A 23,878-nucleotide genomic window follows, 5' to 3' on the forward strand; every position below is an offset into this window, starting at 1 on the left:
TTTAGTGACATATTTCATTAAACGTATCATTTTAAATATGTTTCTTATTGTTTTGGGAACACCGCAATCGCAAAATCGCGTTTTTCCGACATCAACGTGTGTTGGAATATCGACAAAGTTTTGCGCATTTTTTTTTTTTTTATGCAGCTACTGCATTTCAAACCTGCGCCATTCACAGCTAAATTAAGTTGTGTGATTTATCCGGGTAATCCAAACCTGATTCAGACGGAAAATCAATATAAAGTGAATTTGATACAAGAGGTTTTTTGGATAAGATGCAATCTTTCAAACACCAAACAAAACAATAAATTATTACCAAAAATTTTTTTCTTTACCTTTGGACTGTTTTTAGAAGCAGTTGAGAGCCAAATGGAGATACAAAAACGTGCAAAACGTAAATTTTGCCTAATAGATTCCCTTTAAAACACACACATAGCAGGTTTTTTTTTTGTGAAACACATATGAATGTTATTTCTCTCTATTTCCACACGGTCTCTCTCTTGCATCCAGCTCCGTGTTTGTGTCTCGCTTCCTGAAGCTCTAATGAAGCGTTTTCTCCCACGTCGCCATTCTGAAGCTGAAATCTGCCACAGGAAATTACCACGGCTGTCACCTCAGCGCGCCCGCCGCAAGCTGAGCCCTCCCCTCCTCTTCCCAGCTATTTGTGCCTGGCTTCCAGTTTTGTATCCGTCAGCCTCCCCAGATGTGTGTGTGTGTGTGTGTGTGTGTGTGTGTGTGTGTGTGTGTGTGTGTGTGTGTGTGTGTGTGGGTGTGTGTGTGTGTGTGTGTGCGTGCGCGCGCTAATCATTTTCATGTTAAGTAAACAGGGCTTCAGCTGCGTCAGCTGTCTCTCAAGCTGTGCAGAAAACTCCGACTAACCAACAAGAATCTCTTAAAGATCCCACTTTAGCCAAGAAAGCTCCTGTAATTTAATCAAATTCACTTTAGATTGATTTTCCGAATCAGGTTTGATTTATCCGGATAAAATCACACAACTTAATTTAGCTGTGAATGATGGAGGTTTGAGTAGCTAGCAGTAGCTGCGTTTCTACTGCAAATGTGCGCAAAACTTTGTTGATATTTCGCTAATGTAAGAAAAAAAAAAAAAGTTATTTTACAACTGCAGTGTTTCAGAAACGTGATTAAAATGACGTGAGAATAAGTCTGTTCGCGCCATAAGTCATTAAAAACCATAATTCTCCTACTGTCGTCTTAATACGTTTATATTCATTCAAATTAAAAATACGTTATTAATCCCAAAGGGAAGTTAAGAATATTTATTAACATTACATAAACAAATGTTCCTTTAAAATCTTCCCTTACTTTATACAATGGAAGAATGAGTGTTTTTTTTAATAAGTCCTCATTGTGGAGTTAAATAAATGCTTTTAAGATTATTCTTTTTATTTTGGAGGGGAAAGTTTAGTTGTCCGCCATGATTCATTTGAGGGGGGTGGGGGGGTGGGGGGGGTGTTGTATACTCTTATGTTGATTTTAATATGTTTGGTTTATTAAAAAAACAAACATATACATTAATTTAAAAACAAACACCAACAAAAACTTACTGTCTTCTTTGTCGTTTCCGCCAGTAGTAACATCCGGTTGTTGAGAAACCACCACATCTATCCATCTAGCCAAAACTTTTCATCGCGTTTTTCGAAATTGCCGTGTTTCCAAGAAGCAAAATTATTTTCGTAATTCAAATGAGCAAAATTTTATGGTTAATGAAAACGCACCTAGAGAGAAAGAGATGGAAATAAAGTCGCTCTGCTCATGATTTAAGACAAAACACAACTTTGATCGCATCGTCAAAAGTTTCTCAGCCTCCTGCTGTGCTGATCCAATTCCCCCCATGGAGGCAGAAGGAAAGGAGCCGGGGGCCATGATTCATATTTATGACAAGAGCCAGACCAGCAGTCGCCTCATTAGCAGAAAGTTTCACATGTCTGTTGAGTCAAAGCTGACTGACTTCTGAGTCACAAAGAAATGTTTTGAAGAAATGTTAAACATATTTTTTTTATTTGTTGTTGAAGGATTAGGGCCTTTGTAGATAGAAAAACAAAAAGAGTAAATTTCCATCAAAAAAACTGATTAAAACAATGTCTAGAAAAATAAAGGAAATTTCAGTCTGAAAAATTGAAAATTTGATTTTAAAAAATTTAAATTTTGGAATTGATCTCAGAAATATTCAAATTTTCAAAAGTTGAGAGTTTGCTAACAAGAAAATCTGAAATGTTCAGATTAATCTACATTTTTTTCTAGAAATTTCCAAACTTGAACAGTTGAAAATTTGCTAGAAAAACATCTGAAACTTTTACACTGATCTCTGAAATGTTTTAGAAAAGACAAGGAAATTTCTAAATTTGAAAAATTGAGAATTTATAAAAAAATCAGAAATCTTGAGATTAAAAAATATTCTAGAAAACCTCAGAAATTCTTGAATCTGAAAAGCTTAAAATTTGCTTTAAAGAAAACACAGAAATGTTTTAGATTTAATCTCAAGTAAAAAAAAAAATCTATTTTTCAAACTCCGATACTTCCAATTTGTTTGTAGAAAATTTCTGCGATATTTTTTTAAGCAAAAATTTACTTCTGTTTTTGTATCTAGAATGGCTCCAATACGCTGATGAATCTTGCAGATTAAAATATTTTAAACATGAGAGCAGAATCATGTGGTCAACAGTATTAAATTCAAACCGTGTTTGTATTTAATCCACTGGTAGAACGAGTTCGATCAGATGTGGCGTCTATAAAAAAGAGGAAATGGCAGCTTTGATCCAAAATGGCCGACTTCCTGTTGGGAAGCATCCAGTTGTGATGCTTTACATGGGAATAAAGCATCACATGTAAATCATAACAACCTGTAGACACTTACTAAACATCACTTTCATTAACCTCACAGTTCTGTGTTAAAAATGTTTATTTTTGTTGATCTGATGTAATATTCTAATCTTAATGTCATGTTTACATTAGCTGTAATCAAAGAATCATCTTAATTAATCAGAATTAAGGCTTGAAAACATCAGTTTCTGTGTAGTTATTGTATATATTATATTAAGTATTTGTATATTTTCAAATTAGGAAAAAGAAAACATGAAGGATTCATTATGATACAGTACATAAACCTCAAATGGCTGAAAAATCTGATGTTGAAACTACAACAGAAATTTAACATAAAAAAACGTTAACTTTTATGGTTTTATTAAGACAGGATAGTTTTATCTTCTAGCTTTGTCATTTTAATAAAAATGTTTGGAAAAAATGAACAAAACATTGAAATAAAAACACTATTTGCCTTTTTTGTTCCAGCGATCACCGTCCTCAGATCTTAAAGCTCCCCGATTCATTCAGTCTTTGTCAGATCCAACTGTTACTCGTTGTGTCATTCTGCTCTTTCTCCTTGTTTTCTATCTTTTGATGTGTTTTTTCTCCCTTTCTTCATTTCTTCCTCCTTCTCTATCTTTTGATCTCTGTACTTTGTTTTCTCTCTTTTGTGTTTTCTTTATTGTCTATCATTCTTTCTTACAGAAACTTAATGTTTCTTAGAGTGAAAATTCTGTATATTCATTGGAAAAAAGGTAAAAAATACAAAATCTATCTATCTGTGACTTCATTTTTGTAAAGGGGGTTTGAATTGGACCCAGCTGGATCCTTAAATATGAAACTTCTGGACCTGTTTGTTGTTATTAAAGCCGTTTTGCTCCGACATCCTTAAATATATTTAACTGAAAACAAACTGAGGGTTTCGCCTGATAAGTTTCCCTGAGGTCTGATGGGAGTTTATTATTATTATTATTAATAATAATATATATTTTTAGCCGGTCCAGTTGTTCAGACTGAGCATCAGAGCAGATGCTCCTGTTAATAACTAAGCGGCACCTGCAGGATGCCGTCCGTCTGCGGGCTTTCCAGCCCCGCACCCGATTGGACAGCAACCGCGCCGCGTCAGCAGCACCAGCGCGGCTCAGCCAATCAGAGCGCAGCAGGTTAACGCAAACATCCCTGATGCTGCCGCTGTGTAGTAGCAACCCCAGAAACAAGCGCTGCTGGTCTGATCCGCGTGGATTCACTCCACGAAGATTAAAGCAGATTAATTAAGCTGATTTAAAATGTGATTGTGACCTTTTAATAGGCGCTGGTTGAATCGGGAGGAAGATGGAGGCTCGCTCGATGATTGGAGAAAGTGCTGATGCGACAGTGGTGGATGATTCTCCGACTGAAGAGAAGGAGATTCAGCAGACTGCCCAGAGGTGGGGTTTTTCTCTGCATGGGAAATTTATATAAATCCGCATTTGGGTTTAATTAATGAAAAAGTCTCAGTGAGGGATGATTTCACCTGCTGGAAGATCAAATAAATCAGCTCCGTTGGCACGAACACTGTAATTACTGCATTTTTAAAAACATCTTCATGTTCTTTATTGTGGCAGGTTAAAATGATCTGCATTAATTTAGCAGGACAAATCTACGGGCTGCCATTTGTAACGTTAATAGCAATATGTTAGTTTATTTAGCCTGTCAGAGAAAAAAATGTTGGTGTTAATTTTTTTAACTAATATTTAACTAGTGGGCAGACTGGCGACCTGTCCAGGTGACCCGGCCTCTCGCCCGGAACCTTAGCGGCACCGGAACCTCCTGACCCCTAAAGGACAGTTAGAAAATGGATGGATGGATGTAACTATGTTGTTCCTAAATTTATAAATGTCAACATCACAAGCTAAATATTTAATTCACAAACTGCATTTAGCTTACAAACTAAATATTTAGCTTTTGATTTAAATGTTAAGTTAGGAACTAAATGTTTAGTTTGTGAACTAAATATTTAGTTCCCAACTGAATGATTAAGTCTGAGCTAAATATTTAATTTTCAAGCCAAATATTTTGAAATATTAGTTTTCAAACTAAAGCTCCCTAACTAAATATTTAATTCACAAGCTAAATATTTTGCTAGCAAACTAAATATTTAGCTTTTAATTCAAACATTTAGTTGGTAAATATTTAGTTCCCAAGTAAATATTTAATTTAAGAGCTAAATATTTACCTTCCTAACTAAACATTTGATTCACGAGTTAAATATTTAGCAGAAAGACTAAATATTTAGCTTCCAATATACATATTTAACTCATGAGCTAAATGTTTAGTTTACAAACTAAATATTTAGATTTAAACATTTAATTGGAAAAGAAATATTTAGTTAGCAAACTATCTATTTAGAACCCAGTATTTTTTTAGTCCAAGCTAAACATTTATTTTCCTAAGTATTTAGTTTGAATATATTCAATGTAAATATTATTCAAACTGAATATTTAGTTTGAAAAATCAATATTTAAGCCTTTTAGCTAAACATTTAGTTGGAAACTAAATATTTACTTTGTACACTAACCATTTACTTCCCAAGTAAATAGGTCAGACTAAATATTTAAGTCTGACCTAAATGTGAACATTAGGCAGGGCCGGTCAAAGCTTTTTAGCACCCAGGGCAGATTTCATTGGGGGCCCATCATACCGACATTTCAACACCAGATGCTTCATTGATCCAAAGCTACTCTACGTGTGCAACATTCTTACTATTGTTAGCATTGTTTGTAATTAGCTTCATTCTACCGGTGTCATGGATTTCTTGAGATAACTCAAGTTTTTTGTTCCAACTGTATGAACGGGACTCTTATTTTGAAATACCCAGGCACTTAAACTGGATGAATACTGCAAAAATACAAAATCTTACAAAGTATTGTGGTCTAGTTTCTAGAGAAAATGTCTTAGTAAATATAAAATAAGACAAAACTAACATAAGTAATTTTACGGCAAGATATTTGAGCTTGTTTTAAGTCAATAATTCCTTAATATTGAGGAAAGTGTACTAATTCCATTGGCAAATTATTTCACTTACAACATGGGAAAATCTCTACTTATAAGTGAAATAATCTGCCAGTGGAACTTGAATGTTTGGAATTTTTCCTAAAAATTTCTTCTGATTTTTCTCGGAATTCCAACTTTCTTGAATTTTGACTTTTTTCTCACAATTCTGACTTTTCTAAATTCAGAATTTTTTGTTATAATTCTCACTATTTTCTCAAAATTCAGATTTTTTTCACCAGGATTCTAACTTGTCAGAATTCAGCCCTTTTTAAAGAAAATTTTGTCAGAATTATGATTTTTTTTTTTCCTCTCTCAGGATTCCACTTTGTTGAATATCAATTTTCTTGTCACAATTTCTTGGAATTCTGACATTTTTCCCAAAGTTGTGACAAAAAAGTCAGAATTAACTTAAATCCTGAATTGTCCGTCAGAATTCTGACTTTTTCTTAGAATTCAGAATTTTTTAAATTTTGATTTTTTTCTCAGAATTCTGACAAATTTGTAACTTTATTGATGAATGATGCTCGCGTTTTCTCCCCCTCTCCTCATACCTGAAGATGATGAACGGATGAGACTGAAAGTTGTTACGCAGCCATGCTATCCAAACAGTTTGGATAATTTTTCTCATAAGAGCTCTATTCTAATTAAAATTAGCTTTATCTCTACCTATAAACTAAATCATTGCTGCTGGGTTTGGTTTCCTCTTGGGACTTTTCACAGGTTGGAAAAACAACCAGAATCAAAGCCAGCAATGCGATCTGCAGGAAACGCGCGTTTAGTTTGTGGTTGTTCTGCTAAGCTCAGATTCTCAGCTCCACAAAGTTTTTCCACTGTGTCTGTTTATATTCGGTGCACAAGGAGTGGAGCAGCAGTGGGAAGTAATTTCAGATGCAGATTCCCACAGCAGCTTCATACACTGACGTCAAAGTCCTGTTTCAGACACAGTCCTGTGTGGATCAGATGTTGTAATTTCTCAGAAATATTAATGAATTATGTAGATTACAGCTCTGTTAGTTAGACGTCTGGCTTCCTTATTCACTATTTGTGTATATTCTGTGCCTAAATAGAAATAAAATGCTTTATGGCAAAGAGCTACTGTGTATATTTTGCTCTATAAATCATTTAGATTCCTGTAACAGTCTTTAGCACACAGAAATCTTCAGGTTTATGGTATTTTTTTTACCTCATCTGAGCCCCTTACTGCTCGATGCAACTGTATCTGCGAGGTCAGCCGGGTTTCGCTGGCTCCCTCTAATGCCATGGTTACGAGAAGACAAGACTGGCTGCGTCCAGACTGCTGGAAAAACAAACAACGCAGACCCTTCACGGAGAACAGCCATTAGGCAGCAGCTCGGGCTGTTTATGAGTAAATTATGCAACGTTTCAGTTTAGAGCCGAGCTGTGCAGGGGCTGATGCAGAAGCAGGTCAGATACGTTGTTCTGTTGCACATGTAGGTTTGAACAGTTGTGGATCGAGTAGAAAGAGCGTTTTCCATCGAGTTAAGCTTGATAAGTGTTGGAAAAGTACAGGGCTACAAACACTTTCAGGGTGTTTTCACACCTGATTGTCCAGTGGATTTTTGCAACATTTGTTACATTTTCAACTTCTGCGGTTTTCTTTCACACTGCAACGTGTCAAACAAACCAAATCCTTTGACAAACCTGTTCCCATCCTCTCCTCTGGGGGCGCTGCACCAATAACTACTGAAGGAAACAACAAGAAAACCTCTGAAGAAGACATGAGCCAACTTCCTTCCTCATAAAACGTTAACAAAAATGGAGTGGCCTCAGATTTTAGCTGTTACAGGATTTCTCTTTGGGAAAGGACCACATGACATTTGTCCCGCTAACGCTAAACTTGTGCGTTTGTTTTGGTTGCATTTACCCAGAATGCCATGCGCTATAATCCTCTTCTTGCTTTTGGAGTTTTCTCCAGTTGACGTTCACATAAGCATTTGAGAGTTCACTTCAAATGAACCGAGACCAAAGGCTTTAAGTGGACCAGAGTTTGCTTTTAGCTGTCAACATAACACGCTAAATATTAAACGCATGCGCCATATATAAAAGAAGGGACGCAATGCTTTGCTACTAATTGTCAACGGTATGACAACTTGGTGCACAAGGAGTGGAGCAGCAGTGGGAAGTAATTTCAGATGCAGATTCCCACAGCAGCTTCATACACTGATAAAAAGGTCAGAAAAAAGTTGTAATTAAAAGAAAAAATAGGTAGGTAGAGGGAAGTAGGTCAGTTATGCTAGCTTGACTATGACAACCTTAACATGTAGGTGTGCTGCAGAATTCGGCGTGTTTCCAATATAAGGCGACCCAAACACCAACTCTCTGAAGGATCATCAGTAGCAGGTATTTAAATGAGCTAATCCACCACCACTAGTGTTCAGACGATAACTTATTAATAATCACAAAATAAACATCAGGCTTTTTTTCAGTATTTGAAAAAATTTCCGTGAACATCTTTAATAAACGAGGGTGGAGAAACTCCTGGGCTCTCCTGACAGCAATTAGCCAAGATATCAAACCTCTCGCCCTGAAGATAAGACATCATGATGTGCAATTCCTACCTACATCAACCACCTTCTCCTTTTTCTTTGACCTACATACAGCCTGAAGCTACAATGTGTTTCTGAATCCATTTCTTACCTCATTATTGCATTTTTACTCTGAATCTACGAGGAAAAGGTTATTGCTTCTGCTATCATTCCTTCATTTCCAGGTATTTCTTCCATCGTGTTGTTGGGGTTACATGCCTTTATTTGTCTCTTTGCTCAGTTACATCCCGGTGGTTTCTCTGTGCCCCCCTGACGGCTCCGTTGAGGCCCAGCTGACTGTCATCCCCTTTGCAGAGGAGCTGTGTGACAGCTGCAGCAGCCTGGGCAAACCCTCCTCCTCGTTCCAGCTCTACCATCAGGTACGTCTGTGTGTGTCTACCTGCGGCACCGTGTCCAGCAATACCTGCTATATTTAGGAAATACTCCCAAACGGCCATTGTTTTATGCAATAACGTCTTCTTAAATGTCTTTATTCAAATATACGCAGATGACACTGTTATTTATACGCATCGTACAAACACAATTCAAGTAACAAATGAAATTACACAGTCTACACTGCAAAAACACAACGTATTACCAAGTATGTTTGGTCTATTTTCTAGTTCAAATATCTTATCTCACTTGAAATAAGACAAGTACAAGTTTAGCAAGAGACTGTTTTACGTAAATAATGTCTCAGGTATTGAAGAAAAATAAATAATTTGCCAGTGGATTTTATAAATTAAAATGTCTTGTTCCACTTGCAGGAATTATTGACTTAAACCAACCTCCTGTTTCTTAATGTTACTTGTAAGTTAGTTTTGTCTTATTTCAAATTTATTTAGATATTTGTTCTAAATATCTAAGGTTTGAGGTTTAGAAAGTAAACCTGAAATACTTGGCAACATTTTTTGTTTTGCGTTCTATGGCTAATTAATCAGATTAGTTAAACTAGTCCTGCTTAAAATTTAATGTAAACTAAACTAAGTTAGTTTGAGTCCCTCGGGCAATCACAGCTCCTACACTGCAAAAACACAAAACTTTACCAAGTATTTTTGGTCTAGTTTCTAGTAAAAGTATCTTATTACACTTGAAATAAGACAAAACTAAGTTGCAAGTAAATTTTCTGCAAGAAATATGAGTTTATTTAAGTCAACAATTCCTTAATATTGATGAAAAAGTACTAATTGTTCCAGCAAATTATTTCACTTATGACATTGAAAATTGTCTTGTTGTAGTACTAGTACTTTTTCAGGAATTATTTACTTAAATAAGTTCTTTTTTTCCCCTACATGTTACTTATAAGTTAGTTTGTCTAATTTCAAGTGAACTAAGATATTTGCACTAGAAACTAAACCAAAAATACTTGGTAAGATTTTGTTTTTTCATTTTTCTTAGACTTTTTATAATAATTGTGTAGTACTTTGCTTTGTTTAACCTTTATTATATTCATTGTCCAAAAACGGATTAAAAAGTTTTTTATTTAATTCTAATGCATTTAAAAAAAATTGTACATTTTTAGTCCCTACTAAATACATAGTGCACTTTGTCTAACCATCCCTATTTTATTTTATTTTTTTACTTTGACTAGACCGATCACAAAATATGTTACTCTTCCTAAGGTCCCGCAGCCTCTTCAGACTGGAGCCTGCCATTCGCCGTGCCACCATAAATGCCCCCACTGCAGCCGTCACGGACCAGTCAAAGCCCGCTGCTGCCACTCAAACGCAGCGTGTCCTCATGCGGACGGAGGGCTGGCGGTGAAACCCGGACACAGCTGTGGTTCTGCCCAGCAGGCGCCCTGCCACGGGTCGGCCAGGTGCCACTGGCTGCACGGGTCGAATGAGACCAGAACCAAACCTAAGCAGCGCCATGTGGTGTCAGTAAGGTGGGACAAAATTAAATAAAACACCAAGGCATGTTTTCCAGTAATGAAATATGAGAATGTATGCCTGACATTTTAATGCTGGCAGACAGATTTATTTTTACCGTATTGTTTGAACTATAAGCCGCTACTTTTTCCCACGCTTTGAACCATGCAGCTTGTAGCCCGGTGCGGCTTTTCTGTGGATTTTTCTGCAACCACCAGGGGGCTCTTTAGCAGGAAGTGAATCATTGGAAGTCAAAATTGAAAATCAAAGAAGAAAGCTCTGATTTTCATTTAGAACAAGCGCATGCTAGCAGCAGGCACGACGGAGAAATGTTTTCAAACTCAAACCCGCTCATCAAGGAAACACAAAGAAGTTCATATGATGCAGCTTTTAAGTTGAAGGTTATCGATCTGGTAGTACTGATCGATAGCCGCTGCACGTTAGCTCGGCGTTAACGAATCCATGGTTTGGAGTTGGAGACAGAGCTGCGTCCTTAATATATCCAGCAGATTTATTAAGGTGGAAAACGGAGAGCAGCAGAGATATCAGCGGCTTATAGCCCGGTGCGGCTCATATATGTCCGTTTCCAGGTTTTTAAAAAAACTTTGTGGGTGCGGCTTATAGTGAGGTGCGCTCTATAGTCCGGAAAATACGGTAATTGGATTAAGAATCGGTTATTGTAACAATCCTTAACTAATTTAGTAATTTAATCATTAACTGGAGTATAAACAGTCATAAAAGGCAGATTGCTGAAAGAACAACAAAATTCAGAGCAGTATGGCAATTTGTACAAAAAGAATATAAGATTTGTAAAAAACAAAAAAAAAAAACATTTATTCTACCCAAAACACCTCAAGTGTCCCGAGTTTTAGCTTCACACAATTCAAATTCTGTAAAAAAAAACAAAACAAGAAATATTAAGCACTTTTTGACATACCATTATTAAATGCTTTGTTATTCCTACATCATATTGATGTTAAGTTGATTGAAAACGGTTGAATTTTTAAAATGTTGATGTTATACAAGTATTTTTTTCTAGCTGCAGATGCTTCCTTTGCAACAAATGATCAAACGTTCACTAACGGAATAAAAAAATAAAAAGATTTTTTCTTTAGAAAGGAATAATTGATTATTTGCATCTACTAATGTATTTCTAACATTGTATAAAAAGGCGTAAGTGTTTAAATTAACTTTTAAACATTTTTAGGTGCAGTTATTGTGACATTCTCCCTTCATTTGTTTTAAATTATTATACAAGGAATCGTATGATCAACACTGCAAAAACACAAAACATTAACAAGTATTTTGGTCTAGTTTCTAGTGAAAATATCTAAGTACACTTAAAATAAGATAAAACTAACTGAAAAGTAACTTTTCAGCAAGATATAGAAGTCAGTTCCTTAATATTGACAAAAAAATGGCAATTATACCACTTATAATGGGAAAATGTCTTATTAGTGAAGAAATATTCCAGTAGAATTAGTATTTTTTATATCAATATTATAATTCAAATGTTAGACAACAAGTAGATCATTTCTGTCATAATTATGTTCTGTTATTAATATTACATTTTAATTGTTTACAGGACTAGAGGACTTTACTTCATCATTAGAAAGTGAGTATTAAATCCCATTGTAGCATTCATCATTTCTTATTTTTCTTCTCTTATTTTTAAATATTTATTTGATTGCTGTTTAGTTTCTTATTTTATTTCTGTTTTTGCAGGTATTCCCAGCTGTTAGTGGACCGACCGTTACTGGTGCTGCTGGTTTGTGCCATCCTGCTGCTGGGATTGTCACTGGCTGGACTCTTCATTGGGTCTCTGCCAGACTTCTCTGATCCGCTTCTGGTGAGTAAATGAGACGCGCTGAGTCAGCAGGATTTGTTATTAAAATCTCACCTCAACTCATCTGATTTCACACCTTACGTCAAACTTACCACAGAAATAACCAAAATAACTTCTGGTTATTTTTAATGACTGTTTCCAGTCAGTTCAGTCTCACATTTAATTTAAATTATCCTATTGGTAAACACTAATTGATATTGAAAGTAAAATGTGACCAAACCAAGAAAAATATTAAATATGCAACACTTTGAGAGCAAAAATGTATTTTTAGGAATATTTTTACTTTTACTTGAGTAATTTTATTATGATGTATTTCTACTCTTGAGTAAAATTTCTGGATTTTCTGTCCACTGATAGGAAAAATAAACGTTTTAACCAAAACATTCACCAGACACAGACACACACCTGCAGTTTTTGTTAAAAGTTTTCTAAGTTTTTTATTGAAAGAAACTGATTTGGAAACATTTTCTTTTGCCTGATTTTGCTATTTTTTGTTACTTATCTGAATTATTGTCATTTTGGTCCTTAAAATACTAAAATTTCCACTTAACTTTATATTTTGGTCCATCTGATGTAATTTTTAAAATATTAAATGACTGATAACTTGATCAGTTACTCAGTTCTTGTGTAGACTTTTTACCAAACACGTTTTACTCATGAGTAATTTCTTGGATGGCTACTTTTTACTTTTGTAAAAATATGTTGAAGAAGTGCCACTCTAACTTGAGTAAAAGTTGAGTTGTGTACTCTGCCCTCTGCAGCGTCCTTTCCTCATAACTATCTTTGTTCCTGAGTGAATCATTGTGCTCTGAACGTCTCAGGGTTTCCAGCCGCGGGGAACGTACATCGGAGTTCGGCTGTCCAGCCTGTCCAAGCTGCAGCAGGAAACCGGCCCGGGAAAAACTCTTTCTGCCGAGCCACAGCAGCTCAGCAAAAGGTCAGCCGAGAGTATAATGAGACGTTTCTGTAAACCATTCGGTTGGATATTTTAACGCTTTTCCAGGTCACACCGGCAGAGTTTCTTTATACTGTATGGTTGAGGTCCAGGCCATTGCAGATGCTAAATGTTAGCCTGATTTATCTAGTCCAAAACGAGCAAACTTCTCTCAGGTGGAAGAAAATTGGTTTGGAATAGGTAAGCATCTTAGCCTGTCACGATAACAAATTTTTTAGGATGATAAATTTTCCCAGAATTTGTTGCGATAAACAATAATATTGTTGTGTTGAGACCATTTTCAAATAATCTAATGGCGATGGCATAATAATGCAAGAACACATTCTTAAAGATAAATACACTTCAAATTCTAATAAACATTTAGCACTGGAACTGGAAGACATTTTAAATATAAAAAAATAAACAAAACAACAGAAACATCGAATAATATAAAATATTTTGTCTCTGTAAACAAAATTGTCCTTCGAAAAAAGGGTTAGTTCAGACCAAAGTACCAGACTGAAGACTTTTATCATCCAGTTTTTGGTAGAAAGACAAAAAAGAAAAAAAGATAAATTATGTAAATTGGAATTATTGAGCTCCCTTTAATAAATCATACAATTAATTTACTTATTGTTTGTTGTAACAGGCCTACATGCAAGCTATTGTTTAATAAGTTAATCTAAAGTTGATTAACTATGGACAACACACACATTGTCTTCAGTCAGACGGATCTTCAAATTTGCTGTAATACAGACAGCTACAGGAAATCTTTTCTGCTACCAGCTATCACTACACACAATAACTATGAAGAATTTGAATTAATATGAGTAACCACATTTAATTTCCTTTTAGGATCAATAAAGTATTTTTGAATTGATTGATTAACAATTAATTGATAAGAGGCAATTTTCTTAAAATCCTGAGTTTTCTCTTATTTTAAGAAGGTCATCCATCTTTGCATAACATATTTGCCTGAATTTTTCATATTATGCTGACAAAAAAATAAATAAATAATTGTAACATATTTTGCGTCAGCTATATTAATTGCTGAATAAACAGAAATTCTGGTTTTCTCTCATTTCTGAACGTATTTATATATCTATATATAACAAAAAACAGGAACCTCTTGAGTTTCTGAACAGAAAAGTAAAATATGAAAACAATAACATGTGAAACACATAATTCCCCGTGAATAGAGAGAGATGTTTATACAGAAATAGTCTGTGGTTGCTCTTGAAAGAAAGCTAAAACTTTTCTCCATGAAGTGTATTAACTCACCACAGCCATCAAAATCAACCGTGCTTATTGACGCCATGATTTTTCCGTCATGTCAAACTTTAGGAACTTGTCGAGTGTTTATATTTCAACACATAACCGCATAAAGTACATTTCAATCCCACTACGGACTCCGTTTGAACCGTTTCTTTTGGCATGTCCCGCCGCCATCTTTGTTTCTATTTCGCTGGTTCCGCTTGAAGATGACCAGCGGGGCCCTCTGCTGGATGGCGGCTAAACTACAACAGTAAATAAAAGATGCTGTAAGTAAGTTGACGTTGTTAGTCATTCAATTGGAGCTCATTTTAATCTATTAAACCATTAGGCGTAAAGTGGATTAATTGTTTGTATCTTTAGTTCAAGAACAACCAGGAATGGTCAAAGCTTAACTGAAAACATCTGGAATACCAGTGCTACTGTCCAGTGAAGCAGGTTAATCACCACTTTGCTGAAACCACATGGTCAGAGGAGAAAAAGATTACTATGGCTGGCAAGAAATGACAAGAAATATGTTTGAAGAAGTCACGGTGAGGCTCTCAGTCCTTAATACCAACTGCCAAGCTCAGTGGTGGCAGCTTAATGCTCTGGGCTGTTTTACTGGCAGATAAACTGATGAACTGCAAAAAGTGGACAGAACAATGAAAACAGAGATTTAACTGTTGATCCTGATGTACCAACAGGACATTGATCCCCCAAATAAGCTAAGTTTAGGATCATTAAATCAGGTGTGATGAAAATGTATGGACTAATGTTGGTGCCAAGGCTTTAAAAATATAAGAAACACACATCCAAACTTTCTTTTTGACTCAACCAATTTAAATGATCTCTGGCAGTTCTGCCAATGAACGTGGTCAAATATCCAGTCAGAGTGAAACCAGAAGCTTTAAACATTGAAGATGTGTATATAAATTTGGCCCTGTGAGGATTTCATAAAAATCCACAATAAATTACTACTTGTGTGACCAATTCTTGTTCATAACGTTAATTGCAGTTGCTTATTATGTGATCATTCCACCATGAAACAATGAAACCCTCCAGGTCAAAACTAATGAGTTGCCTTTCCCTATAATGGCTGTACATTAATTCAGAATTGATTATTCATAAAATTAAAGTGTAATGTATTTACATTTGTAAGAGCAGACGTGTTTTCTGACATTCCAGCTTTGCCAAGGCCGGCGCTGTCAGCAGAGACAGTAATGGCAGTCAGCACGCCTTCAGAGGTCGTCGCATTAAGAGGATGCTGGCTGCTGACTTTTCTCTGGACACTTTCCTCTGTGATGCTCCAGGTGAAGAAGTCCTGATTCTTTAATTAAAGAACACATTATTCAAAATTCACATTTTGCATGTTTTTATACTTTCATTTGTGTTTCTGCTACTTCTAAAAACAGCCGAAGCGCCTTAAAGAAAACACCCAGATGTTCTTTGGCAATAAGTTAATGTTTTATGGTGTCTAGAAAGTGGGCCGCTTTAAAAACCTCCTGATTGCACAACCACGCTGCGCCATTACCTAGCAACTGCAGTGGAGTTCCACCTGTCACCTAGCAACCCTATAAGAACTCCAGCATATTTGCTCAACTGGTTTTACCGTTGTACAATGGCTGCTAGAAAAGACAAAGATTTTGTTGTTGACTTACTATCCAGAAACCACTTGCTGCATTCTTGTTGGTTGTGCAGGAGGCCCCACTTCTGCTTTTCAAAGATATACGGTTTTATAATTGTGCATCTGTTTGCAGCCATTTTCACATGTGAGTGTAAACATTAAGTTGGTGACGTGGCCAGAAGAACTTATTTAGATTTAAAGTGACAAGACACCCTGAAGCTGCTCATTTTGAGAGGAACTCATAAAAGTTAGAAATTACCAGGCTAAAATCTCATTAAGAATGATTTTGTGCAAAAAATGTGACAAACATATTTTGTATAGATCAGGGGTGTCCAAACTTTTTGCTATGTGGGCCAAAATTGTTGACTCAAAAGTAGTAGAGGGCCAATAAAAAGAAAAGCTAACTAAAACTAAGCAAATAAAGTAGCCCGATTCTTATTGAAGATCCAAATCTTGGAAGGGATTTTTTTCGACAGCCATATCTTCAGGGCCATTGTAGGTAAATAAAAAAATGAGTAAATGTCCAATTAAAACTCAGAAATGTTTACCTTTTGTTAAAACTTGCTTTTAAAGACATGAATACTTTGTGTTGTACTTTACATTTTCCTCTGTAAGAAAATTATGTTAGTAAGAATTTTGACCCCGATTACAAATTAAAACCCTCCATCTTTTTGAATTGCAGTTGGGAGCTGCACAAAATCAGTCAAAGGCCCACAAATGGCCGCCCGGGCCGCACTTTGGACACCGCTGGTGTAGACCATAAACCTATCCTAATCTGTTTAGGAAACATCATAGGTCGTCTTTAAACCAGACAAAACCTGCTATATCTTGGACTAGGAATACGTAAAAGATCCCTGACTACATCATGCATCATGAAAATACCAAGTTTTGTGATGTGGTTTGGTAGTTCAGAAGAAGCAGTTTTATATGTGGCTTTATGTGGAAAGCCAATCTCTGTTAAAGGTTTAACTTTTATGTTTTTAATGAAACACAGAAATCTCCCTCAGTAGATTTATTAGCCTGATTTTTGTTTGGCACAAAATGTGTTGATTGCCGTCTTTCATCCCCATCTATCATACCTCAGCACAATTCACAAGCTTTTCTTTTTCTTTTTAACCCACTTTGATGTTTGCTTACCATCCCTTGAATCACATGATTCACCGCCAGTCATCTTGCTCTCGTAGCCTGACGCCATCTGCTTCTCTCTGTGCAGGCGAGCAATACGCCCAGCTGGTGTTTCGATCCGAAAACTCAGCCAGTCTCTGGAGCCAGAAGGCCATCCACGCCATGTGTGAGATGGAGCAATCCAGGGTTAGCTCACTCCTGGCTTTTAGATCCCAACCTCTATCAATGTCACTTTTTATCTGTTTGACAGTCTTGACTGTAATCTGTTGACCCTTAACGTGACGTAACGCTCTTCAGAACCCCGCCCGCTCCGCCATGATGGACGCTAAAACAGCCAATGGGCTCCAAGGACATTTGTGATCTATTGTCGCTTTTATTTAGTTGTTTTCACTTTTAAAATGGTCATAGGATGCTGCGCGGTCGAGGGTGAATACCTAACTTATCATTTTATTGTAACTTTAATGAGGAAAGACATGGCGATGGACAGCAGCTGTCAATCATAATAACTGCGATTATAATGACTGACTGCTCCGTGTAATCGCAGATTTGCAGCCAACACTTTTTATAGAGTAAGAAGATTAACGTTCACATACTTTGTAAGTAAGTATGATTAGAAAGATGATATCCAATATCCATTATGGAGAAGGTGTCTAACCATTGGTAACCATGGAAACAGTGCCGCGCCGTCATGTCGCCTAGCATGTATGGGGAAAAACTGGTTAGCAGTTTGTCTTTTGTACGTTTTTAAGGCTTCTTCGGAGTAAAGGGAAACGCCGTTTATGACGATATAAATCATGTGGTGTGAATTCAAGTCGGAAAGTCGGTAAGTTGATTAACACGTCAAAGGAAGGAGGTATGAGTTGGTTTCTAAGCTAGCTACCGCCGTCTATCAGCCCAGCTCAGGTGTGTTATGTTCACAGACAAATTAGCTCGACTCGAACAAATAAAAGCCACAAATAAATTGGCAAAAATAACCTTGGAAAACAATTTCAGTCGCTCGGTTCAATACTTCCGACGTCCATCATGGCGCCTCGAATGATTAAGTGACGTAATATTTTAAGCCCGCTCTAAAGTAGATTGACTCTACCGAATCTCATGGGAGATTAATTTCTTGTCTGTGAATTAGTTTCAGAAGCGGGCATGAGTTCAGAAACCTTTTTTTTTTTTTTTTTTGCTCTCCTTGTGAATCAGATTCGGTCCCAGGCTCAGTTCCAGGACCTGTGCCAGCAGCCTGAGACCGTGGAAGCGGAGGGAACGCTGAGAAGCGGCTGCTGTCCAAGCTGGTCTTTGGGGAATTACTTGGCGGTTCTCTCCAATGCCTCCTGCTGCCTCAGCCTTACCTCACAACAGGCACTGTAGCTTTATGTTATCAGCTCCCAGCTAATTAGATCTCACCATAATGTTACAGGCTGCAGTTGTTTGGATTGGCAAATTGAGAAGGTCAGTTATGGATTTTCCAAAAAGTCTGAATTCATAATAGAGTTTGGAGTCAAGCGCCTGCTAAATTGTGCCAGATTCCACTGTTTTATCAGGAATCGTTTATGTCAGGCTGTAGTTAACAACCTTTATCAATGCCAAGGGAGTTTTTTTTCAGTTCTAGACTTTTATTTTTATAACTCTAATCAAGGAGTTGGAGCTGAGCTGTTTTATATTGTTGCCCAAAAGGAACTGAAACTGAAATTTGACTTGTTCCAGATGTAAACTGGCACCTAAATGTCTCAGATTGTCAGACAAATTGTAATCTCTGATAAAAAATAACTTGATTTAATACAAAATGTAGTTTGGAAATTAGGATTTTTCTTTTTAAATAAGTGAAAGAAGCTAGTATTTTTGCCTAGTTTTTAGTGCAAATTTCTTATTACACTTCAAATAAGACAGAACTAACTTGCAAGTAACTTTTCAGCACAATAAAGGAGCTTGTTTTAAGTAAATAATTTCTTGATATTGATCTAAAAGTACTAGTTCCATTGGCCGTTCAGTTCAGTTATTACAAGATAAATTTCCCATCTTTCGAGTGAAATAATCTGCCAATTGAACAAGTACGTTTAGATCAATGTTAAGAAATTACTGACTTAAAACAGTCTCATATTTCTTGCCGAAAAGTTACTTATAAGTTAACTTTGTCTTATTTGAGATATTTGCACTAGAAACTAGACGGAAATACTTGGTCAAATTTAGTGTTTTTACAGTGCAGCTCACTCATCCAGATATCTACAGTCTGCATCTATCTGGATAAACGCCTAGAGTTCCTTTTCCTTGGTCTCATTTTCTGTTATCCTTCTGCCACACCAGGTCTCAGAGTCTTTGAATCTTCTCCGGAAATGTGCTCCATCCTACCACCGGGGAGATCTGACCGCGGCCTGTGCAGAGAGACCCATGCATGGTGGCTGCTCCTCCGTTCCCTCCCGCTGTAAACAATCCCGCATTGTGTTCCAGATTCTGCACTTCCTCGTTGACAAAGACTTTCTCGGCCCTCAGACCGTTGAATACCAAATACCGACGCTGAAGTACAGCCTTCTGTTCTTACCCGTCCAGAAAGGAGAGCACATGATGGAGATCTACATGAACAGCCTTGAAGGAAGAGATCTGACGTACAATAACACGACCATAACCGGGATAGACTTTGGTATCAAGAAGACGCTGTTCAGATATTACTTGGTGAGAGATTCGGTGTTCCCGGTCCTTGCTGTTTTATCCCTCTTGTTCACCATGGTTTTATATCTCCAGTCCTTCTTTATTGTAGCATTATCTGTTCTAGCAATCATAGCCTCACTCCTGACCTCGTATTTCTTCTACAAAGTAGCTTTTCACCTGACTTTCTTCCCCTTGGTCAACCTGGCAGCAGCTCTGATTCTCTTAGGAAGTTGCTCCAATCAGGTTTTTATCTTTACAGATTTCTGGAATCTGCAGCTAACGCAAAACCCTTCAGCCTCCCTGGAGAAGAGAGTAAACAGAGCCTTACAGGAAATAGGCTACATTATCTTAGCTTCAGGCTTGACCTCCAGTGCAGCTTTTTTCTCCGGTTATCTCAGCAGCATCACAGCAATTAGATGTTTCTCTATTTATCTGGGGACTGCTTCCTTAATCAGCTGTCTGCTGGCGTTAGTGTGGGTACCGTGCTCTTTCATCTTGCTTGAGCGATCCAGGAAGGCACCCGCTGCGTCTGTGGTGGTGCAAACGTGGAAGCCCCACTGCTCCAAAAACCTGGGTGGCTTCTGGGAAACGAGTTCCCGTAAGAGGTGCATCTTCAGCATGGTGCAGAAGCTGAGAGAACTGAAAAGAGGCCTGTCAGACACCTCAAACCTGCTGTTTCTGAAAATACTACCCTGTGGGGTCGTGAAGTTTCGCTACATCTGGGTGTGCTGGTTTGCAGTTCTTGCTGCCGGGGGCACGTACATGTCCTGCGTTGACCCGGGCATGAGGTTACCCACTCTGGACAGCTGGGTTGCCCAGCTGTTCCGCTCCAGCCACCCTTTTGAGAGATACGACGCAGAGTACCGCCACATGTTTATGTTTGAGAGGCAGAGGAATGGAGAGGACAAACCCATCACTGTTCTGCTCGTTTGGGGCATCAAACCGACTGATAATGGAGATCACTTTGACCCACAGAGTAACGGCTCCCTGGTTTTTGACCCTTACTTTAACATGAGCAGGCCGGACGCTCAGGTCTGGCTGAGAGATCTGTGTGGAAGGGTTCAGAACCAAAGCTTTTACTCTGCTCCAACACCAGAAAATAAAGATGTTGTGACGGATAACGTCTGCCTTGTGGAGCAGCTGGTGCACTGGGTATCTGTCAGGCAGTGCTCAGGAACCACTGATGCCCTTCATCTCTGCTGTAGCAACATCCCCTTCCCTTTCCCTCCCAGCGTCTTTGAAAGCTGCCTGAATATGATGCTGGCAGAGAAACACGCTGAGAGCCATGCGCCTCATAGTGGAGGCCTGTACTTCCTGCCAAACGGCACGGCAGCTGCCCTCGTCCTGGAGTTCCAGACTACCTACCTCTACAGCTTCAACTTTAGCAGAACTCGTGGTTTTTACAGGGAAATCCTGACATGGTTCAACAAAGAAATGTCAGGAGCCCCACAAGGGCTGGAGAACGGCTGGTTCATCAGCCAGTTGTCTCTGTTCGATCTACAACAGTCTCTAAGTTCTGAGACTCTGGTGGTCGCTGGGTTCTCTGTAGCTCTCACGTTTATTCTGCTGCTGCTAACCACCTGGAATATCCCACTTAGTTTATATGCAACTGTTGCTGTAGGAGGAAGTGTGTTCGTCACTGTTGGACTCCTCGTCCTGCTTGAGTGGCAGCTGAGTGGCGTAGAGGCCCTGCTTATATCCTCCGCCGCAGGGCTTTCTGTTGACTTTGTAGCCAACTTTTCCATTTCCTACAGCTTAGCTCCTCATTCGGACAAGATAGGAAAAGTGGCACACTCTACTAAAAGAATGGGATGCCCTGTAGCAATAGTTTCCGGTGCATTTTTCTTCATGGGCATTGTCATGCTACCAGCCACTGCCTTACATTTTAGAAAAATAGGGATTTTCCTGTTTCTGGTGAAATGTGTGGCAGTGTGGATTTGCAACCTTCTTTTTTCAGTCCCTGTACTGCTTTTGCGGGCCACAGAGAAACTGCGGAAGAATCACGCTGCCGTGTTGCTTGGAGGACACAGACGGCGTGCTGACCTCCTGCTCCGAGCCTGGCCCTTCGCCTGCTGCCAACGGGGCTTTTGGCAGATCTAGAGGGAGGCGGAGTTATGACAAAGAGGCAAGTGGTTACCTCTACCCCGACCACCAGCGTCAGCACAGACACAAACAGACCTGGAGGAGGAGGTGGTTTGCACAAGGGCGCAGAGCAATACGAGCTACAGCCTCTGGCCTATCGCCTCAGCGACAGCTTTGAAAACAGCACCTGTACCAGCAAGCTGTCCAACCAGCCCTCTGTGCTCTCAGATGAAATTGAGTTTTGTGGGGTAGAGGTGAGCAAGAAGGATTTGGATCCAGCCCAACCAGCCCTTCAAACCTCATCCCCTTATAGAGAAAATACTCTCCGCCAAGCAGGCCAGGTACAAGAAGATGTAGCTACTGGAAATCTGCTGTGCAAAACCTGCAGGGGTCAATCAGTTGTGGGGAAGCAATGGAGCAATACGTCTTGCTCCTCATCATCGAGCATAGAGGAAACCATCATCAGTCCACACAATGGAGACCACAGACCAGCAGTCGTTCTGGAAGGATGAAAATACCACAAAGGAGGGTCACAATCAGCACTTCCAGTCTCAGAGCTCCTGCGAAGGACTGGAGGACTCCTGCGAAACATGTCTGACTGACATTGAGGCGGGGTCTTCAAACCCACAACAGGTGGATGGAGAGACGGCGGCTCAGCTGCAACCAGGACACCTCAACGGCAAGAGAGACATGCTGAGGCTCTCGCTGAAGGAAACGGTTTACGAGACGAAGGACCGCAGCAGCCGGAGTGAAGAAGTGGTCATTTTACCTAACAGCAGGCCAGACCTACCAGACGTCTGGATAAAGCGAGACGGACAGCGGGAGGATACATGTTGAGCAACACGATGCTGTGGATTCGCAGTCATCCAGGACATTTCAACATTAAGTGTTTGAATTGAAGGCATCAGGACTTATTTCCTTGTTTCCTGAAGACATTTTGCTGCTCATCTTCTGTTCAGATCGAGGGTTAGGACTTCAAAACTTAGAAGACGCCAGCTGCGTTTCCATTGACTATATAATTGCGCATACTTGGAATATTTTGAAAAGTTTTAGCGCTAGAATAAGAAGTTTTTTCGGCTGTATCTAAATTAGTTACAATATCAAAATTTTTTCCGCATCACACGAGTCACATGACCAACAACTGGATGTTGCCACTGGCGTAAACCACAAAGACAGATGACAGGAAGTAGTTGAAGGATTGTGATTTTTAATGACTTATCACGTGAACAAACTTATTAATTCAATATCTTAATAAATGGCGAAATTCTGCTGTTTGGATATTAGCAGATTATCGAGAAAGTTTTGCTCACATTTGTAATGAAAACACAACAGGACCATGAAGGTCTCGAATCCCTGACTCACCTGTATGTCCTACACTGTAAAACATTTGAAGGTGGTTTAACTTCAAAACTAAAGTCCAGCCTGCTGCCTTGAAAATGCAATTTATGTCAACAAGAAAATCGTAACTCATAAATTAATATTCATTAAGTTAATTTAACAAGAGAGAAATTGTGTAAGCATTGTTTATTAAGTTCATTAATCTTGAATTGTGAGTTTTAACTTAATGCTGAAATTTAAACCAGATAATTATTTCACAATATGCAAGAAAATACTGTCCTCTCCTAGATAAAGAGCCACATTTCCCTATTACTTTACTCGCAATATCAAGTTAAAATAAATACTTATTTTACTTTAGAATAATTTAAATGTATGTTTCAAATTGCATGAGCAACATTTCTGATCTGACAATGAATTTTATTAAACAGTCACAATGAATTCTGCTCAAAAACATTTTGAGTGAACAGGACATTAAAATAAACATTTGCCTTAATAACACACAAGAGTCAGATCAATGTAATACACATCCATCTCAGGATACAATAAAAATGCCGCTAAGCATTCTGGGAAATAGTTCCCACTCCTGTCCTTTTCCTCTTCCAGGTTTGTTAAGTGCTAACCTAAAAACTCTAGTTTATTCAACTCTTGGAGGTTTGATTAAATTAATTTAAAAAAAGTTAACACAACTTACTGCTGTAAGTTTATCTTTCACAAACTCACACATTTAGGCTCAAAATCTAAAACTGGCTAAATTTATTTGACTTAAAG

At 38.1% G+C, this 23,878-nt stretch overlaps 1 protein-coding gene across 1 annotated transcript; it reads left to right on the forward strand.

Annotated features, from left to right (window-relative positions):
- The first annotated feature begins 3,771 nt into the window (after positions 1–3,771).
- Positions 3,772–23,055, forward strand: disp2 (dispatched RND transporter family member 2). Its single transcript, XM_032547061.1, is given in 13 exon segments — positions 3,772–4,250; positions 8,644–8,782; positions 10,025–10,290; positions 11,859–11,888; positions 11,999–12,122; positions 12,941–13,056; positions 15,493–15,617; positions 17,145–17,242; positions 18,248–18,406; positions 19,349–21,619; positions 21,621–21,869; positions 21,871–22,239; positions 22,241–23,055. Coding segments are annotated over 13 exon segments (4,410 nt in total). The 5' UTR covers positions 3,772–4,155; the 3' UTR covers positions 22,610–23,055.
- The last annotated feature ends 823 nt before the right edge of the window (positions 23,056–23,878 follow it).

Source organism: Xiphophorus hellerii, chromosome 19 (genome assembly GCF_003331165.1).
Source record: "Xiphophorus hellerii strain 12219 chromosome 19, Xiphophorus_hellerii-4.1, whole genome shotgun sequence".
In the NCBI taxonomy this organism is placed as follows: Eukaryota; Metazoa; Chordata; class Actinopteri; order Cyprinodontiformes; family Poeciliidae; genus Xiphophorus; species Xiphophorus hellerii.